Raw genomic sequence first — 15,213 nt, forward strand, 5'->3', positions numbered from 1 at the left:
CCAGGCAGGAATGTCTGTGAGACTCATCACCAATTAGCTACCCCAAAAAGCTGGCAGTGGAGCAGTGAGGCTCAAGTGGTAGAACCCCTGCCTTGATCACACATACGCAGGGACAGCATCCAGGCCCTGAGTTCAAATACTCAGGACCAGCACACACACATACAAAAAAAAATTAAGTGAATGCTAGTTCTGAACTTGAACTTCCAGGATTGCCCAGAAACAGAAGACAACGGTGAGCCATTATAGGTAGGAGAAGCTTGAGAGTCCTTGACAGGTGGTAGAAATCTGTTCATGGATAAACCATCAGAGGCTGTGGAAAAGACTAAGGCAAGCGGCGTGATGAACGGACAATAGATGAGGGAAACAAGATCCAACAGCTTTGTCTTTTCTCCCACCTGATCTGTTTTAAAAGGTTGAAAAGCTGGGGTTGGCTGTAGCTCAAGTTGGTGGAGCACCAGCCCGGAAGGAAGGAAGGAAGGAAGGAAGGAAGGAAGGAAGGAAGGAAGGACGGAAGGAAGGACGGACGGACAGACGGACATCCTCTACATTGTTAAATCAGCCCTCTTCCGAGGAAAGACAGTATGTGAGTCTAGTGCTTATGTGGAAATGTTCCCCTGGGTTTTGCTCGGGAACAAAAGCATTCCTCTGGATATATTGGAACAGATGGGTCCCTACCCCACAACTTAGACACACAGCCATAGTTAGCACTCTTTTTCTTTCTCTCTGACCTGGGAAAGCAGATTGGCTGCTCAAAAGAAAACAAAAATCACACACAAAAAAAACCAGTGACATGATCTACACATCCATAATTTTGGTTTAAGTATCAGAAAAGACATGTCCACACAGGTGCTTTAACCTTGTTGGCTCTGCCAACCCATCAAGTCTTCCTGATACCCCCTCAGTCTATCTGTTATGACATGGGAGCTCATCTCTACACATGCGCCAAGCCTGTGTGCGGGACTAAAAGCAGTCAAGAAACTACTTTGTCCAGCATAGCCAAGGAGACAATCGAAACGGGGCTTCTTCATAGCTCCAAATAGATTCTATATACATCCATTTACACATATTTTAAAAGGCTGCAATCTTTAAGACATGCATCTTAAACACTAGTTAAAAGCTTTGCTGCAATAAAAAAAAAAAAATACACTGCATTTCAGTGAGAGTGGATCGGTCCCCAATCCTCAGAAAGCCAGGATGCTCGGGTCTTGTTTCACAGGACCAAATCTGTTAGGGTCGCTCCCTACCCCGCCCTGTCCAGTGTGGCTTTAGTCTTGAATCCCCCGAGACAATGCTCAGATTAAGCCATCTATGAACTCTCTCTCAGCCTATGCTGTTTCATTGCTCATTCATTCGTCATTTAAGGCTTCAGAAATAACTTAGCATTGAAGCCAATTAGAACGATGACACCTCTGGCCAATGTACATGGTTTAAGATGGGTCAGAAATTAGAACCCAAATCCCTTGAATGTCCCCTTTCGGGGGCTCTTTTTCTCTCATTCTATTCACATTCCCTGCCCCTACGCACATTGATTAGATAATTTTCCGCAAGCATTATTTTAGATCTAAAGCTTTGTTTTCACTGGGTACTTTGGCTCTTATTTTTTTTCTTGAACAGTGGGAAAAAAAATCAGGTCATTAATACTATATTAAATCCCTCTATCAATCCTTTTTTCCCCCCTAAAAGGGAAGCAAATTTCTCACAAACATGAGCATCAAGTTAACACTGATACTGGTCAGACTTCTGAGCAGGAATCCTGGTTTTGGCAGCTTTCCTGGCCATTAGGAATGAAAGACTAATACTTCAGAAATGCTAGCCCCAAAGCACTGAGGCAGCCATGGCTAACACGTGACTCCAGTGACCCACAAAAGGGTACACCTCAGCCTTGGGGGGGGGGTGGTCATGGTTTCTAGTCAGAGCTTTGTACATGCAATTGCTTTGAAATTCTCACTGGATCCAAAGGCCCATTAGAATGCCAGGATTCCCGCCTCACCCAGAGCTTCGCAGTAAACAACAGGAGTGGCTTGGGTAAGGAGAAAGTGAAGCAGAGATTAGCACGTTGGCTCTGTGACAACTCAATTAGCCAACAAACCCTGAGTGCCCAGTGTGCAAGAGGCACAAGGCACGAGAGAGAACCCAGGGTCAAACTGATTTGCTCTTCAATGACAAGCTTGCAACAGGCTAGGCCTGTCCACATTCCCAGTGGGAAGAACCTAAGCCCAGATTTGCGCCTGCTTCTGCGATTCCAACTTTAGCCAGGCCTTCCTGAAGTCCACAGCTGAGCGCGGTCTGCTATGACATAATCACTACAATATTTCCCATCCCACATTTCCAGTAGAACAGCTCTGCCGAATGCTGTAAGATACCTTTTTGCATTCTTTCCATGATTCTGGCTATTTCTTTCAGGCCAGAAGTAACCTTAAAGTCCTTTTAAGGTGACACTTGTCCTAAAAAGAAATGGAGTCTTTACCTGATTATAGAACTGTAACCTCTCTATACATCACCTTTATAATAGCAATAAAAAAATGTTTCTTTTTTTTTTAAAAAAGTTTCTTTATACACATACTCAACCATTGAGAATATAATCCTTCTGACCAAAAAGATTTACAGTATTCATCATTCAAACTTTTCTTTTTTTTATTTACAATAAAAGTTAACAGTCATCACAGGCTTGGATTTGAATGACACAGAGATCACCTGGGTCTCTGGCTTGGCACCTCACTCCTCTAAGGCCGGGCATTCTCTTCACTCCAACTGCTTGTTGCTCTCAGATTTCTGGTCCAGTCGACTCTTGTTAGTCTTCACCATATAGATGAAGTAAGCGAGGGTTTCTTTCTCATTCACGGGTATGTTCCTGAAATGGCGGCTGACGGTCTACATGGGGAGAAGGGAGAGGGAGAAACCAAACCACAGTCCCATAAACCACACAGACATCGCGGCCCCACATTCTAATCTGAGCACGAGGGTGCAGGGAGCTATGGCTAGAGCAGAGTCTCCTGGGGGAGCTCGGTGGCCTTTCCAGGGCAGGGCGCTGGCCTTATGATACTGCCAGCAAGCAAATGTATCAGAGAAATGAATCATCGCTCCGGTCATTTCCGTCACACCAAGGTGGGAGAGGTGACTGTGACTCCAAGCCAGCCAGGGAAAGAAAGTCCGATTAAACACACACACACACACCCCCACCCAGGGCAGGAAAGTCCAAAAAACTTTTTTTTTTTTTTTTTGTCAGTCCTGGGCTTGGGCTCAGGGCCTGAGCACTGTCCCTGGATTTTTCTCAAGGCTAGACCTCTACCACTTGAGCCACAGCACCACTTCTGGCTTTTTGCTACGTATGTGGTACCTGGGAGTCAAACCCGGGTCTTTGTGCATGCTAGGCAAGTACTCTACCACTAAGCCAAACTCCCGGCCCCCAAAAAACTTATCTTCAATTACACACACACACACTCACCAGAAGTGAATGTAGAGTTTAAGTGGTAAGAGTGCCAGACTTGAGTGAAAAAGCTAAGAGACTGCATGCACCTAGTCCCCGAGTTCAAGCCCCAGTACCAGCATGTGTGCATTTGTGCACGTACCAACACACACTCACAGACTGGAACAAATGAACTTAAACAGAAAAAACCACTCAGGCCCTAGAATCAGGAGTCCTAAGGGTCTCATTCTCATTCTGGTCCTAGGCTTCTGTGTGATTTTTTTTTTCCCTCCTGTCCCGGGGCTCAAACTCTAGGCTTCGGCACTGTCCCTGAGGTCCTTTTTGCTCAAGGGTAGTCCTACCTACCACTTGAACCAGTGCTACTTGCTGCTTCTCCTGTGATTAACTGGAGATAAAGAGTCTCATGGCATTTCCTGCCCGGGCTGGCCTTGAACCGTAATCTTCACATCTCAGCCTCCTGAGTGGCTAGGATTACAGGTGGGAGCCACCAGGGCCGGGCCTGCTGTTCTGATTTTAAGCAAGTCACTTTTTTTTCCTTTCTGTAACATGGTTTCTTTTCTAGAAATGAAGTCCTTCCAAATTTAATGCTTTGGGATTCTACATTATGCAAAAGATGAGACTAGCCACTTGTGTGCAGAATTTTGGAGAAGACCACAGAGAACAGACACCGGTAAGGGAGCCTGGGGAGTGGATGGAAACTTACTTCTGCTAGCTGGGCCTTATTAAAGCCTGGTCTAGTCTGCAACTTGTAGTGTCGTTTATAACGTCGCAGAGTGTTCACCTGCAGCTGGAACAGGTCAACCTGGGAGGAGAGGAGAGACATTATCCATCACTTGACCAGGCAGGATTCGCTAAGAATCCACCAGGTGCCCAGGATATCCTAAGAGGTAGGGGTGAGGACGGGGAGGGCTGAGAAATTTTCCAATGAGGACAAATGGCACGGAGGATCAGAAATGCTTGGAAGAGAGTCCAGGGCTAGGGAGGGTGGATCCAGGAGACTGGGGAAGGAGGTGAAGCAGTGAGGAAGAGTAGAAGGACACAGAAAAGCAAGAGATGAAAGACTCAAGGTTCCAGGAAATGGGGGTGGGGGAGAGGGTGTGTGTGTGACAAGGGAGAGATGGTGCTGGTGACAAGGCCTTGGGGATGCTGCAGCAAGCTGGGAGTTGGTAGACAGGTTTACAGGGAGGCCTCCGGATTCACCAGTGAGATGAGGTCAAGCTCTGGAGGACATCAAGGAAACAGAAGCAATCCCTGGAGACTTCTGGAGGAAGAACATGCTGGAACTAGGCAGGAATTAGAGAGAGGAGGTGGGGGGGGGGGGAAAGATAATGGGAAGAAGTGTGACTGTCAAAGTGTTTGCTTTTTCCTAGGCTCAGCCTCCAGGATTCAGAATTCTTAATAATCCATCAGAAAAAAGTTGGAAAGCTCCTGCAGTTTTGCATACAGAAGCGGGTTTTGGGGAGGGGGGGCGTCAGGGTCTCTGTAGATCACTAGAGAACAGAGGGGAAGGGACCCCGCCCCCATCACTTATTTATTTATAAATTTTTGGTCAACACAGGAAGAGAGGAAAGCTGCCCAAGTCATGAAATAGTGAAGGCCCAGACAGTTGGGCTACCTTTTTACCTGCCCCTAAAAGAGGTGTTCTTGCTTCAGGCAGGTGGAGAGCACTTTAAAAACAAAATGAATGATCGATAGGCTGGATTGGAGCCCTCCCTTTGTTTTTTTTTCTTCTCCTCCCACCCCGGTGAAAGGCATTTAGAAAGCAAATGCATCTTTATAAAATAACAACAATGCTAAAGGCAACAGAAAGACACTGTAAACGTGTGTTGGAAAGGAGGACATGGAGAGGAGCAAGAGGGAAAGGTATTGATGGTTCCAAGACAAAGGCCCGCCTACTCGTTCTATTCCTAACACAGGCATTTTTCCTTGAGTGTGAATATGCGGTTTTCGCCTTATGAAATATTCATGTGCCACCTATTCAATGTACACTTCTAAATGGTTCTCCTTTGGCTGAGTCTTAAAAGGTAAAAACAATTGAGAGAGAAAGAACCCCCCCCCCAATCTTCCTTTCTTCATGCTTCATTGAACATTCCCCTACACCCTAAAGAAAGGCAGCTCTGAGTTGACTGCAGAGGTCGTTAATTCAGGTGCTTTGCCCTTGGGAGAACACATGGCCATGTCTGAAAATGTATTATTATGGGGGTGAGAGTATTGTTTGTTTTTTGCCAGTCCTGGAGCTTGAACTCAGGGCCTGAGCACTGTCCTGAGCTTCCTTTCCTTAAGTTTAGCACTCCCCCCTTGAATTACAGCAGCACTTTTTTTTTTTGGTAGGTCATGGGGCTTGAACTCAGCCTGGGCATTGTCCCTGAGCTCTTTAGCTCAAGGCTACTGCCCTTCCCTTGAGTCAAGTCCCACTTCCGTTTTCTAGAGGTCAATTGGAGATAAGAGTCTCAGGTCCTTTTGTGCCGGGCTAGCTTTGAACCTTGATCCTCAGATCTCAGCCTTCTGAGTAGCTAGGATTACAGGCGTGAGCCACCTTGCCTGGCTACAGCACCACATCTGGCATTTCCTATTTATGTGGTGCTGAAGAATTGAACCCAGGGCTTCATGCATGCTAGGCAAGCAACTCTACCCCACTAAGCCACGTTCCCAGCCCTCAAGATTTTTTTTTTTTTGCCAGTCCTGGGCTTGAGCACTGTCCTGGGACTTTCTCAAGGCTAGCACTCTGCCACTTGAGCCTCAGCACCACTTCTGGCTTTTTGCTATGTATGTGGGGTACCGAGGAATCAAACCCGGGTCTTCGTGCATGCTAGGCAAGCACTCTACCACTAGGCCAAACTCCAGGCCCAGTGAAGATGCTTCTTGACAGTCAAAGATAAAGGGAAGCCAGGCATTGGTGACTCACCCTTGTAATCCTAGCTACTCAGAAGGCTGAGATTTGAGGATCCCGATTCAAAACCAGCCCAGGCAGGAAAGTCTCCTAAGAACCACCAGAAAACTGGGAGTGGAGCAGCAGCTCAAAGCAGTAGAGCAAAAAAGAGCTCTGAGACAGCACTCAGGCCCTGAGCTCAAGCCCCACCACCAACGGGGGGGGGGGGGGGGGGGGGGGGGGGGGGGAGGGGGAAGAGAGAATAAAAGCTAGGTATGCTCTAAACATCTCATAAAACCCAGGATTTGGAAGCTGGGAGTTTAGCCTAGTAGTAGAGTGCTTGCCTAGCATGCATGAAGACCCAGGTTCAATTCCTCAGTACCACATACATGGAAAAAAAGCCAGAAATGGTGCTGTGGCTCAAGTGTTGGACAGTGCTCAGGCCCTCAGTTCAAGGACCAGGACTGGTAACAAAAAAAAAAGAAAAAAAAGAAAAGCCACAGGGTGGTCTATTGGAAAGGGCAATGACTTCCAAGTGTTCAAATTTAATATTACTCTAATTCACTTTTCACCAAAAGAAAAAGAAATCCAGTGACACCCAGGGGATTCCAATTAGTTCTCAGCACAAAGAGCAGAGCAGACCAGAGGACAGAGAAGGTAGACTCCGTGTTCTCTGGCTGACTTTTTGGCCTTTACCTCAGGAATATCAGTGTCGTGCTCAGGAGAATCGCCCCCGTCGTCGCTTGTCTTTCTCTTCCGTTTATTCCGCACACTCTGGATGAAGTTTTTGTGGAAATCACAGATGTACAGGTGCCTTACCTGATGGGGAGGAAGACTAGAGTGAGGACTTCCAGCTGTAAGACAATCGCATGGGGAGGGTGGGGGGTCCTCTGTCATATTATGGGGCTTCCTTCTTGGCATGGCATTAGACAGAACAAAAAGGTAGGCCATGGTGTCTAGATGCTTTCTCAAGAGCTACAAAAGGAGAAACTGAGGCCTGGGACTGTAGCTCAGTAGTTAAGCAAGCACACACATGAACATTCCCATCCCCTGCAAGGGGGCGGGGGCACCGGCCCTCAGGCCATAAAGGGTGAAGGAGGAGTAATTCGGCAATTCCTACAGGTGCTCTGAATCACAAACTTGCAGTGAGGCCGGACACAGAAATGAAGCAAGGCCTTGGGTAAGGGTTTTGGACATCCGAGTTTATACAGACAATATCGACTTTTGTAACTCTGTGGAAAACTCTTTCCATGTATCAGTGTGTAAATCTTACATAACCTGGGGCTGGGAATGTGGCTTTGTGGTAAAGTGCTTGACCAGTAATTCCTCAGTACTATATAAAAGAAAAAGCCACAAGTGGCACTGTGGCTTGAGTGGAGAACTTTTTGAGCATAAGATTAGGGACTGGGGCCGGGAGTTTGGCCTAGTGGTAGAGTGCTTGCCTAGTATGCACAAAAACTTGGGTTCGATTCCTTGATACTGTATACATAGAAAAAGCCAAAAGTGGTGCTGTGGCTCAAGTGGTAAAGCTACAGCCTTGGGAAAGCCCAAGGACAGTGCTCAGTCCTCCAAGTTCAAGCCCTCGGACTGATTCCCGCACCACCCCCCAAAAAAATGATCAGGGACAGTGCCTGAGCCCTGAGTTCGTGCCCCATGACTGACAAAAGAAAAAAGGAAAAAGAAAAAGAAAGAAAGAAAGAAAGAAAAAAAAGATGGCTGAATTCTAGCTACTCAGGAGGCTAAGATCTAAGGATCATGGGCTCAAAGCCAGCTGGGCAAGAAAGTCTGTGAGACTCCAATGAACCACAAAAAACAGAAGTGGTGCTGTGGCTCAAAGTGATAGAGTGCTAGCCTTGAGCTGAAGAGCTCAGAGTTCAAGCTCTCAAAAACAACAACAACAACAACAACAAAAAACAAACTTACATAACCTCACATTGGATCTATGAATAAGCCAAAAGATCTCAGGATCTGGGGCCCAGAGTTTGGCCTAGTGGCAGGGTGCTTGTCTAGCATGCACAAAATCCTGAGTTCAATTCTTCTGTAACATATACATAGATAGCTGGAAATGGCACTGTGGTTCAAGTGGCAGAGTGCTAGCCTTGAACAAAAAGTGTCCAAGCACAGTGCCCAGGCACTGAGTTCAAGCCCCAGGGCTGGCAAAAAAAAAAAAAGATCTGAGGATCTAGGTTCCAAGCCAGTCAGAACAGGAAAAGTCTGTGGGATTCTCATCCCCAATTAACAAATGTCAGAAGTAGAGGTTTGGCTCAAGTGGTAGAGTGCTAACCTTGAGCAAAAAAGCTAAAATAAATAAACAAACAATGCCTGGGTCCCAAGTTCAAGCCTCAGTACTCATTCCCCCACCACACACATACACAAAAGAGAAAAAGAAATACAGGAATTCCAAAAGAATGTGCAAACTACCATTAATGTGCAATAAAAGCTGGAGCACACTAGTCAGATAAAGGCACCAATAGCAGCTAAAATATAAAAAAGTATGTTTGATTCCTTTGTACAACCTACTGAAAAGCAAAATAAAATAAAAGTATAAAGTTGGCGGCTGTAATCCATGAAATCTCAATCTCCAATTAAACACCAAAAAGCCAGAAGGGGAACCCTGACTCAAGTGGTAGAGCAGCAGCCTTGAGCATTAAAAGCTCAGGGAAAGTACCCACAACTGATTTTTTTTAAAAAAAAAAAAGAAAAAAAATACGTTTGAGCACATAAATTCCAGGGTTGCCTGGGGGGAACTATTCAAAAATCCTTACAGAAATGGACTCGGGGTTGTTGATATTGAAACAGATGTTGCACAAATGTTCTAAGAAGACTGAAATGGAGTTTACTTCTTAAATAATCCCTAAAGATAAAAAGTAAGCTGACAGGAAATGAGCATCGATTAATTCAGGCCTCTTCAAGGAGGAAAAAAACACTAAAAAAAAAAAAAACCCCTCTTTATTCAGATGATCATTTTCACATGGTGAGCCCTGAGTAGCTAAGTTTATACTGTCATGGTATTTTGGCAGATAGCAGGCACTCAATAAATGCGGATGCATTTGAAATAAGCAGTCTAAAAAGCTGTCACTTACATGTGACAAATTGGGACAGCTTTGCCAAGTCCACTCTGCCAAAGGACTTTCTGACATAGTACTGTCTCAACGAGGTCTACCCGGGTCAAAAAGGGGCCATGGGTAAGCTTTTCTTCAGGAAGCAGATATGTAGTCCTGAAAGGCAACTCGTTCAAGAACACACTGGGAAACTTCAGTGTCAATAACAGAATTGTAGATAGAAGTGAGCTTAGCGGGGCCGAGAATTTGGCCTAGTGGTTAAAGTGCTTGCCTAGCATGCATGAAAACCCGGGTTCGATTCCTCCGTACCACATGCATAGAAAAAAGCCGGAAGTGGTGCTGAGGCTCAAGTGGTAGAGCTCTAGCCTTGAGAAAGTCCAAGGACAGTGCTCAGGCCCTGAGCTCAAGCCCAGGACTGGCAAAAAAAAAAAAAAAAAAAAAAAAGAAACGAACTTAGCAACCCACTTGCTCAAGACCACTACCTCTGATCTCATTTTGTACAGGGTTCAAGTTAAATTACCCAGCCTGGGGAAAATGGCGTGGCTAAGGTCACAACAGGGGGCTGAGAATGTAACCTAGTGGTAGAGTGCTTGTCTAGCATGCACAAAGCTCTGGGTTCTATTCCTCAGGACCACAGAAAGAGAAAAAGCTGGAAGTGATGCTATGGCTCAAGAAGCTCAGAGAGAGTTTCCAGGCCCGAGTTCAAGCCCCAGAACTGCAAAATAAAAAATAAAAGGTTCTTTACTAACTCCCCCCCCCTTTTTTTTCTAAGTTCAGGAGTTCAGAGGCCTTTGAGGGGGTGGGGTGGATGTGAATAGGAAGGTGGAAATAAAAAATGTCCTGTGTTTGTTTCCTCTGTTTCACTCTAACCGCTGAACTGTTTTTTTGTAACACAGTAGTTACTTCCAATCTGAGCCTGTGAGAACTAAATAGTAGAATCCTTTCAGCAACAATGACTCCCCACAACACTGAAACAAATTATGAAGGATTCTATCCTCTAATCTCAGGCTCCCTCTTGGCAGGGTGATCTTGCCAAGCTTAGTTGCCTGCTTCCTTTCCAGTCTCATGAGGTGACCAGACACTCTGTCGAGACACACATGCCCTCCAAGGTTCACACAGCCTTGCATGCAGCAGCAAAACCATTCACATGCAAAGGAGCCCAAGGGCATAAAACTGGAAAGCCTGGCTGGTACTCATGCTATTCAGGGGGCTGAGATCTGAGGATCAAGCCAACACAGGCAGGGAAGTAAGGAAGAGAGACTCTGATCTTTAATGAACTACCCCAAAAGCTGGAAGTAGGGGCTGTGGCTCAAGTGGTAGGGAGCTAAGGGACAGCCTCCAGGCCCTAGTTCAAACCCACTACTGGCATGCTTGTGCATACCATCCCCACCCCACCCCACCCCATATACAAGAAAAAAGAACTAGAGACCGTTCACAGATAGCCTGTGTTTGTAAGGAAATAAATTCACTGATGGCTGAAAATTAAGCATTTCATCTTGGTACTTAAGACAGCTGTTTGCTCCAAATGAATTTTCAGCCATTTAGATAGACTGACTCTCCCCAAATTATCTAAAAGTAATACCTTCCCATGCAATGGTTAAATAAAACTGGATGGGGGAAGAGGGGATAGCCTCCAAGAAAAGACAAGGTTTACTTATGAAAAACTTATTAATGAAGGCTTAAGTGGGGATCTTGAAATCAAAGATTTGAGGAAGCTAACTAGCTTCTTAGCTGCTGTATTATTCCCTCATGATTAATCATTTAAGCTACCTGAGTATTTAAAAAAGAAAAATACTCCTTAGCTCACCACTGATTCCTAATAAAGCAGCTACCATTTTTAAGGCTTACAGAAACAGATGTCAAACTTAAAAAAATAAAAAAGTTCTTAATTGGTTAACAACACTAGTATCTAAGAGCGCAGAGACTACAAAGGAAGTTTCCTAGAATCAGGCACAAAAATAACCGGGAGATCCTATTCAAATGTAAATCTCCACCTCTGCATTACCATAAAGAGCCCCCCTCCCCACCACCCGTTACACGGAGTGTGAGAGCCAGCTCCTTCAAGACGCTGACCTTGGCCTTATTTTCTATCACTTCCTAGAGGGGGGGAAAATGAATACATAATAATAATAATAATAATAATAATAATAAAGCAACAAAACTCATTCTCACAACCGGGTAACAAAGCAAGCTCGGTGACCTCAACTGGAGAAAACACAGGCTGTGCAGGAAAAGTCGCTTGTCACCCTTTTCTCTCCCTCCCCCGAGGTGGGGAGGTTTCTAGAAAGAGGAAGTTGGTGCAGAGCGGTGGGTGGTTTTTCCACGCGGAATTCTCCTTCTTTCGTGGGACCCACACATACACCCCCCCATCTCCCCCCCAAAAAAACCCAACCCTACCCACCGCTCACTCACGGATCTCCCGTCTAACCTCACTGTCCACGTCCCCCCGCGCTCCCAGCCTCACCCCGTTTACCCTCCCCCCTTCCTTCTCCCCCTCCCCCACCTCGTCTCCCTCCTAAACTCCCAGATCAAGGGGGGGAAGGAAAAAAAAATGTCTATGTGTTTATTGATCACCCCCCCCCCCCCAGCCTGCAACCAGCCGGCGATCGGTCTGAACTCGTCCATTCTGCACATCAGGCAGGTAGGTGATGCTCCCTGGAGAGTCTCGAACTCCAGACGCCATGCACGCGGCGGGGTGGTGGTGGGGAGGGGGGGGACTCGGGGAAGGTGGAGGGCAACTCACGCTCTTGTCGATGTCCAGCTTGAGTTTCTTCTGCGAGATGCTCTTCTGCACCCGCTTGCTGAAGGAGGCGTTGCCGGCGGGCCGGACGCAGCGCTCGCCGTCCTCGATCAGGCAGCAGCTCTGGCCGTAGCCCGGGGTGGCGGTGGCGGTGGCGGGGGTGGGGGTGGTGGCGGTGGCGGTGGTGGCGGCGGCGGCGGCAGCGGCGGCGGCGGCGGCAGCAGCGGCGGCAGCAGCAGCGGCGGCGGCGGCGGGGACGACCGGGGGCCCTTCGCGGCTGTCCTCCTCCGTGCTGAAGCCGTTCATCTCCCCGCCCCGGCTCGGCCCCTCCGGGGGGGAACGGGCCCCCGTGCTAGGCCACTCCGCGGCCGTGCTCCCCGCGCCGCGCTCCCCGCCTTCCCCACGCTCGACCGTCCCGGAGTCCTTCTCTCCACCCGGCGTCCCGTGAGGCCCGGCGCCGCCTCAGCCCCGCCGTGCCGGGGTCTCCCACCCCACCCCGGCCTCCCCGCGCGCCGAGCCCCGGGGTCCGCTCCCCGCGCGCGCGGCTCGCACCGGGGGAGGTCACCCGAGGCGCCCGCGGCCGGAGGGCCCCGCGCTCGTCTCCCTCGCGTCCCCGCGGGCCGGACGCTGCCCCGGGGGCTCCGGGCACCGGGGTCTCGGCGATCCCCGCCTCGCCGGCTCCCGCGTTCTGTCGGTGGCCGAGCCAAACTCGCTCGCCCGGCGGCTCCTCCGGGGGTGGCGCGGCCTCTCTCCCCCCCACACACACCACCACACACACACCCCCTGTCGCGCAGGGGCCCGGTCTCGAACCTGCAGTTGTCCGGGCCCCGCGGTGCGTCCGGCCTGCCCCACTCGTGCAGTCCCTCAGGCAGGAGCCCCGAGTCCCGGCCCGCAACCCCCCTTCCAGGGCCGCCCCGGCCACCAGCCGCCCGACGCGCCGCACCACAACAGTTCGCTTCCCTCCCACCCCTCCCGCCCGCCTCGGGACAGCGGAAGTCCCGCCTCTCCGCGGTTATTGGTTGCCTTTGCTTTCTGGGCGGGGCCTCCTTCGCCGCTAGTAGGTTTCATTGGACACGGCCGCTGTCATTCTTCGGTGCCAGGCTACTTCCTGGACTCTGCTGGGATGGGTTCAAAGTAGAGAAAGTGGAAGAGGGAAAAGAGTTACCCCGGCCGAGGAAGGGGAACCGGGCCGTAGACTCCCCAGACCTTGGGGCGGGATGGCGAGTCGGAAGCCTGGGTGGACAGAAGGACGGACTCTGGAAGCGGAGCATCACGTTTGGCGAGCAGACGGACTCACAGACGTGGGCGGGGGCGCTGGGGGGGTGGGGGACAGGCGTAGGGGAGGGGCGTCTGCAAGGGCCGGGCCTTCCAGTGATGCTGTGGGGAGGACGGGGGCGGCCTGGATCCCCCAGACCCATGGTTAGACCCGGCCAGGGACAGCTGGACAGCAGGCCAGACGGCGGGAACGACAGACAGGGACAATCTCTGCAAGGGATGTGTGTGAAGAGGTCGCGGGGCAGATGCTGGAAGGGGTGGGAGGGGAGAGGGGGGGTGGCCCTGCGAAGGAATCAGAACCCCTAGACTGTGAACTTGGGGACTGGCTCAACACAACAGGGAAGGGAGTGATAAAGAAAGGAGGGCCCCCCCTCCCCCGCCCCACTGGGAAGAATGAATCAGAAATCTGGGTTAAGGTTTGGAGGGTGGGCTGGATGAGTGAGGGGGAGGGAGATAGAAAGGGGGTCGAGGGGATGAAGAAAAGGCGGTGGAGGAGATCCAGGACTAATCCATCCGGTGGAGAGAGCTTGTGGGGTCTTGAGACCCTGCCTAGATACCCAAACTGTAGTCTTACTGCTTTAAGTCTCCAGGAATACCCCCAGGGGGACAGTGCTCTGCCCCAGTGCCACCCCCCCGAAAGTTTTAGGGGATCCCTAGTTTAGAGCCTTTAGCCCCCCTCAACTGGGAGGCCTAGGGATGAGAGGATAGATGGGACTAGCTCTGGATGGAGATGAGTCGCATTTCCTGGGGAGAGTGTGTTAGGTGTTAGGGAAGCAAGCACCCTTTCTCATTTCATAGCCCCGGAGGGGTGCATAGAAGGCCCCGTTTGTATCTCGATGGAAAAAGGAAATCCAAGTTCAAAAGCAGTTGTCTAAGATCTTAAATTCGCCTCCGAGGATTTAAATGAATTCGGACTATCTAAGTTACTAATTTTATTTAGTTATTTATTTGGTGCTAGTGCTAGAGCTTAAACTTAGGGCCTGAGCACTGTCCCCTAGCTTTTTTTTTTTTTTTTGCCAATCCTCAGGCTTGAACTTGGGCTGGGCTTTCTCAAGGCTAGCATTCTACCACTTGAGCCACAGCACCTCTTCTGGCTTTTTCTGTGTATGTGGTATTGCGGAATGAAACACAGGACTTTATGCATGCAAGGCAGGCACTCTACCAGTAGGCCACGCTCCCAGCCTCTGCCCTCTAGCTTTTGTTGCTCAAGGGTAGCACTGTTACTTTGAGGGACAGATCCATGTTTATGTTTTGGTAGTTAATTGGCATTAAGAGTCTTGGATTTGGGGCCGAGAATGTGGTCTCTTGATAACAGTGCTTGCCTAGCAAACACAAAACCCCGGGTTCAGTTCCTCAATCTCACAAATCTCACATACATAGAAAAAACCCCAAGTGATGCTGTGGCTCAAGTGGCAGAGCTCTAGCCTTGAGAAAGCCCAAGGACAGTGCTCAGGCTCTTGAGTTCAAGCACCAGGATTGTAAAAAGAAAAAAGAACAGAAAAATAAAAGAAAGAAAAAGAAAGGAAGGAAGGCAGAGTGGTAGTGACTTCTCATCCTAGCTACTCACGAGGCTGAGATCTGAGGATCCTGGTTCAAAGCCACCCTGGTCAGCAAAGTCCATAAGACTTATCTCCAATAACCCACCAGAAAACCAGAAGTGGTGCTGTGGCTCAAAGTGGTAGAGCACTATCCATGAGCACAGGGACAGTACCCAAACCCTGAGTTCAAGCCCCATGACTGACTGCCTCCACCTTCCACCCCCAAGGGAAAAAAAAAATCAAATTTCCTCACAAAATAGTCAGTCTGCAAATGGAACAGAAGAACTGTAGCAGGCATTGCG

The 15,213-nt window shown here is 49.1% G+C and overlaps 1 protein-coding gene across 1 annotated transcript; it reads right to left on the minus strand.

Moving 5' to 3' along the window:
* Window positions 1-503: 503 nt before the first annotated feature.
* Sap30l (SAP30 like) lies at window positions 504-12,786 on the minus strand. The gene is made up of 4 exons (XM_090320715.1): window positions 12,102-12,786; window positions 6,993-7,115; window positions 4,131-4,229; window positions 504-2,871 (listed from the first exon to the last, which is right to left on the minus strand). The coding sequence occupies exons 1-4, from the start codon at window positions 12,402-12,404 to the stop codon at window positions 2,743-2,745; spliced, it is 654 nt and encodes a 217-aa protein (XP_090176841.1). The 5' UTR covers window positions 12,405-12,786; the 3' UTR covers window positions 504-2,742.
* Window positions 12,787-15,213: the final 2,427 nt, after the last annotated feature.

The sequence above is a fragment of the Megascapheus bottae genome, chromosome 29 (genome assembly GCF_031878675.1).
Source record: "Megascapheus bottae isolate mThoBot1 chromosome 29, mThoBot2.hap1, whole genome shotgun sequence".
Classification (NCBI taxonomy): domain Eukaryota; kingdom Metazoa; phylum Chordata; class Mammalia; order Rodentia; family Geomyidae; genus Megascapheus; species Megascapheus bottae.

Coding starts and splice junctions, on each gene's coding strand:
- Sap30l (XM_090320715.1), bottom strand. CDS start 12,404: ATGAACGGCTTCAGCACGGAGGAGGACAGCCGCGAAGGGCCCCCGGTC. Junction 7,116..12,101: donor AGCTGGACATCGACAAGAGC/GTGAGTTGCCCT, acceptor CCTCCCCATCAG/GTAAGGCACCTGTACATCTG. Junction 2,872..4,130: donor ATAAGGCCCAGCTAGCAGAA/GTAAGTTTCCAT, acceptor CTCCCCATGTAG/ACCGTCAGCCGCCATTTCAG.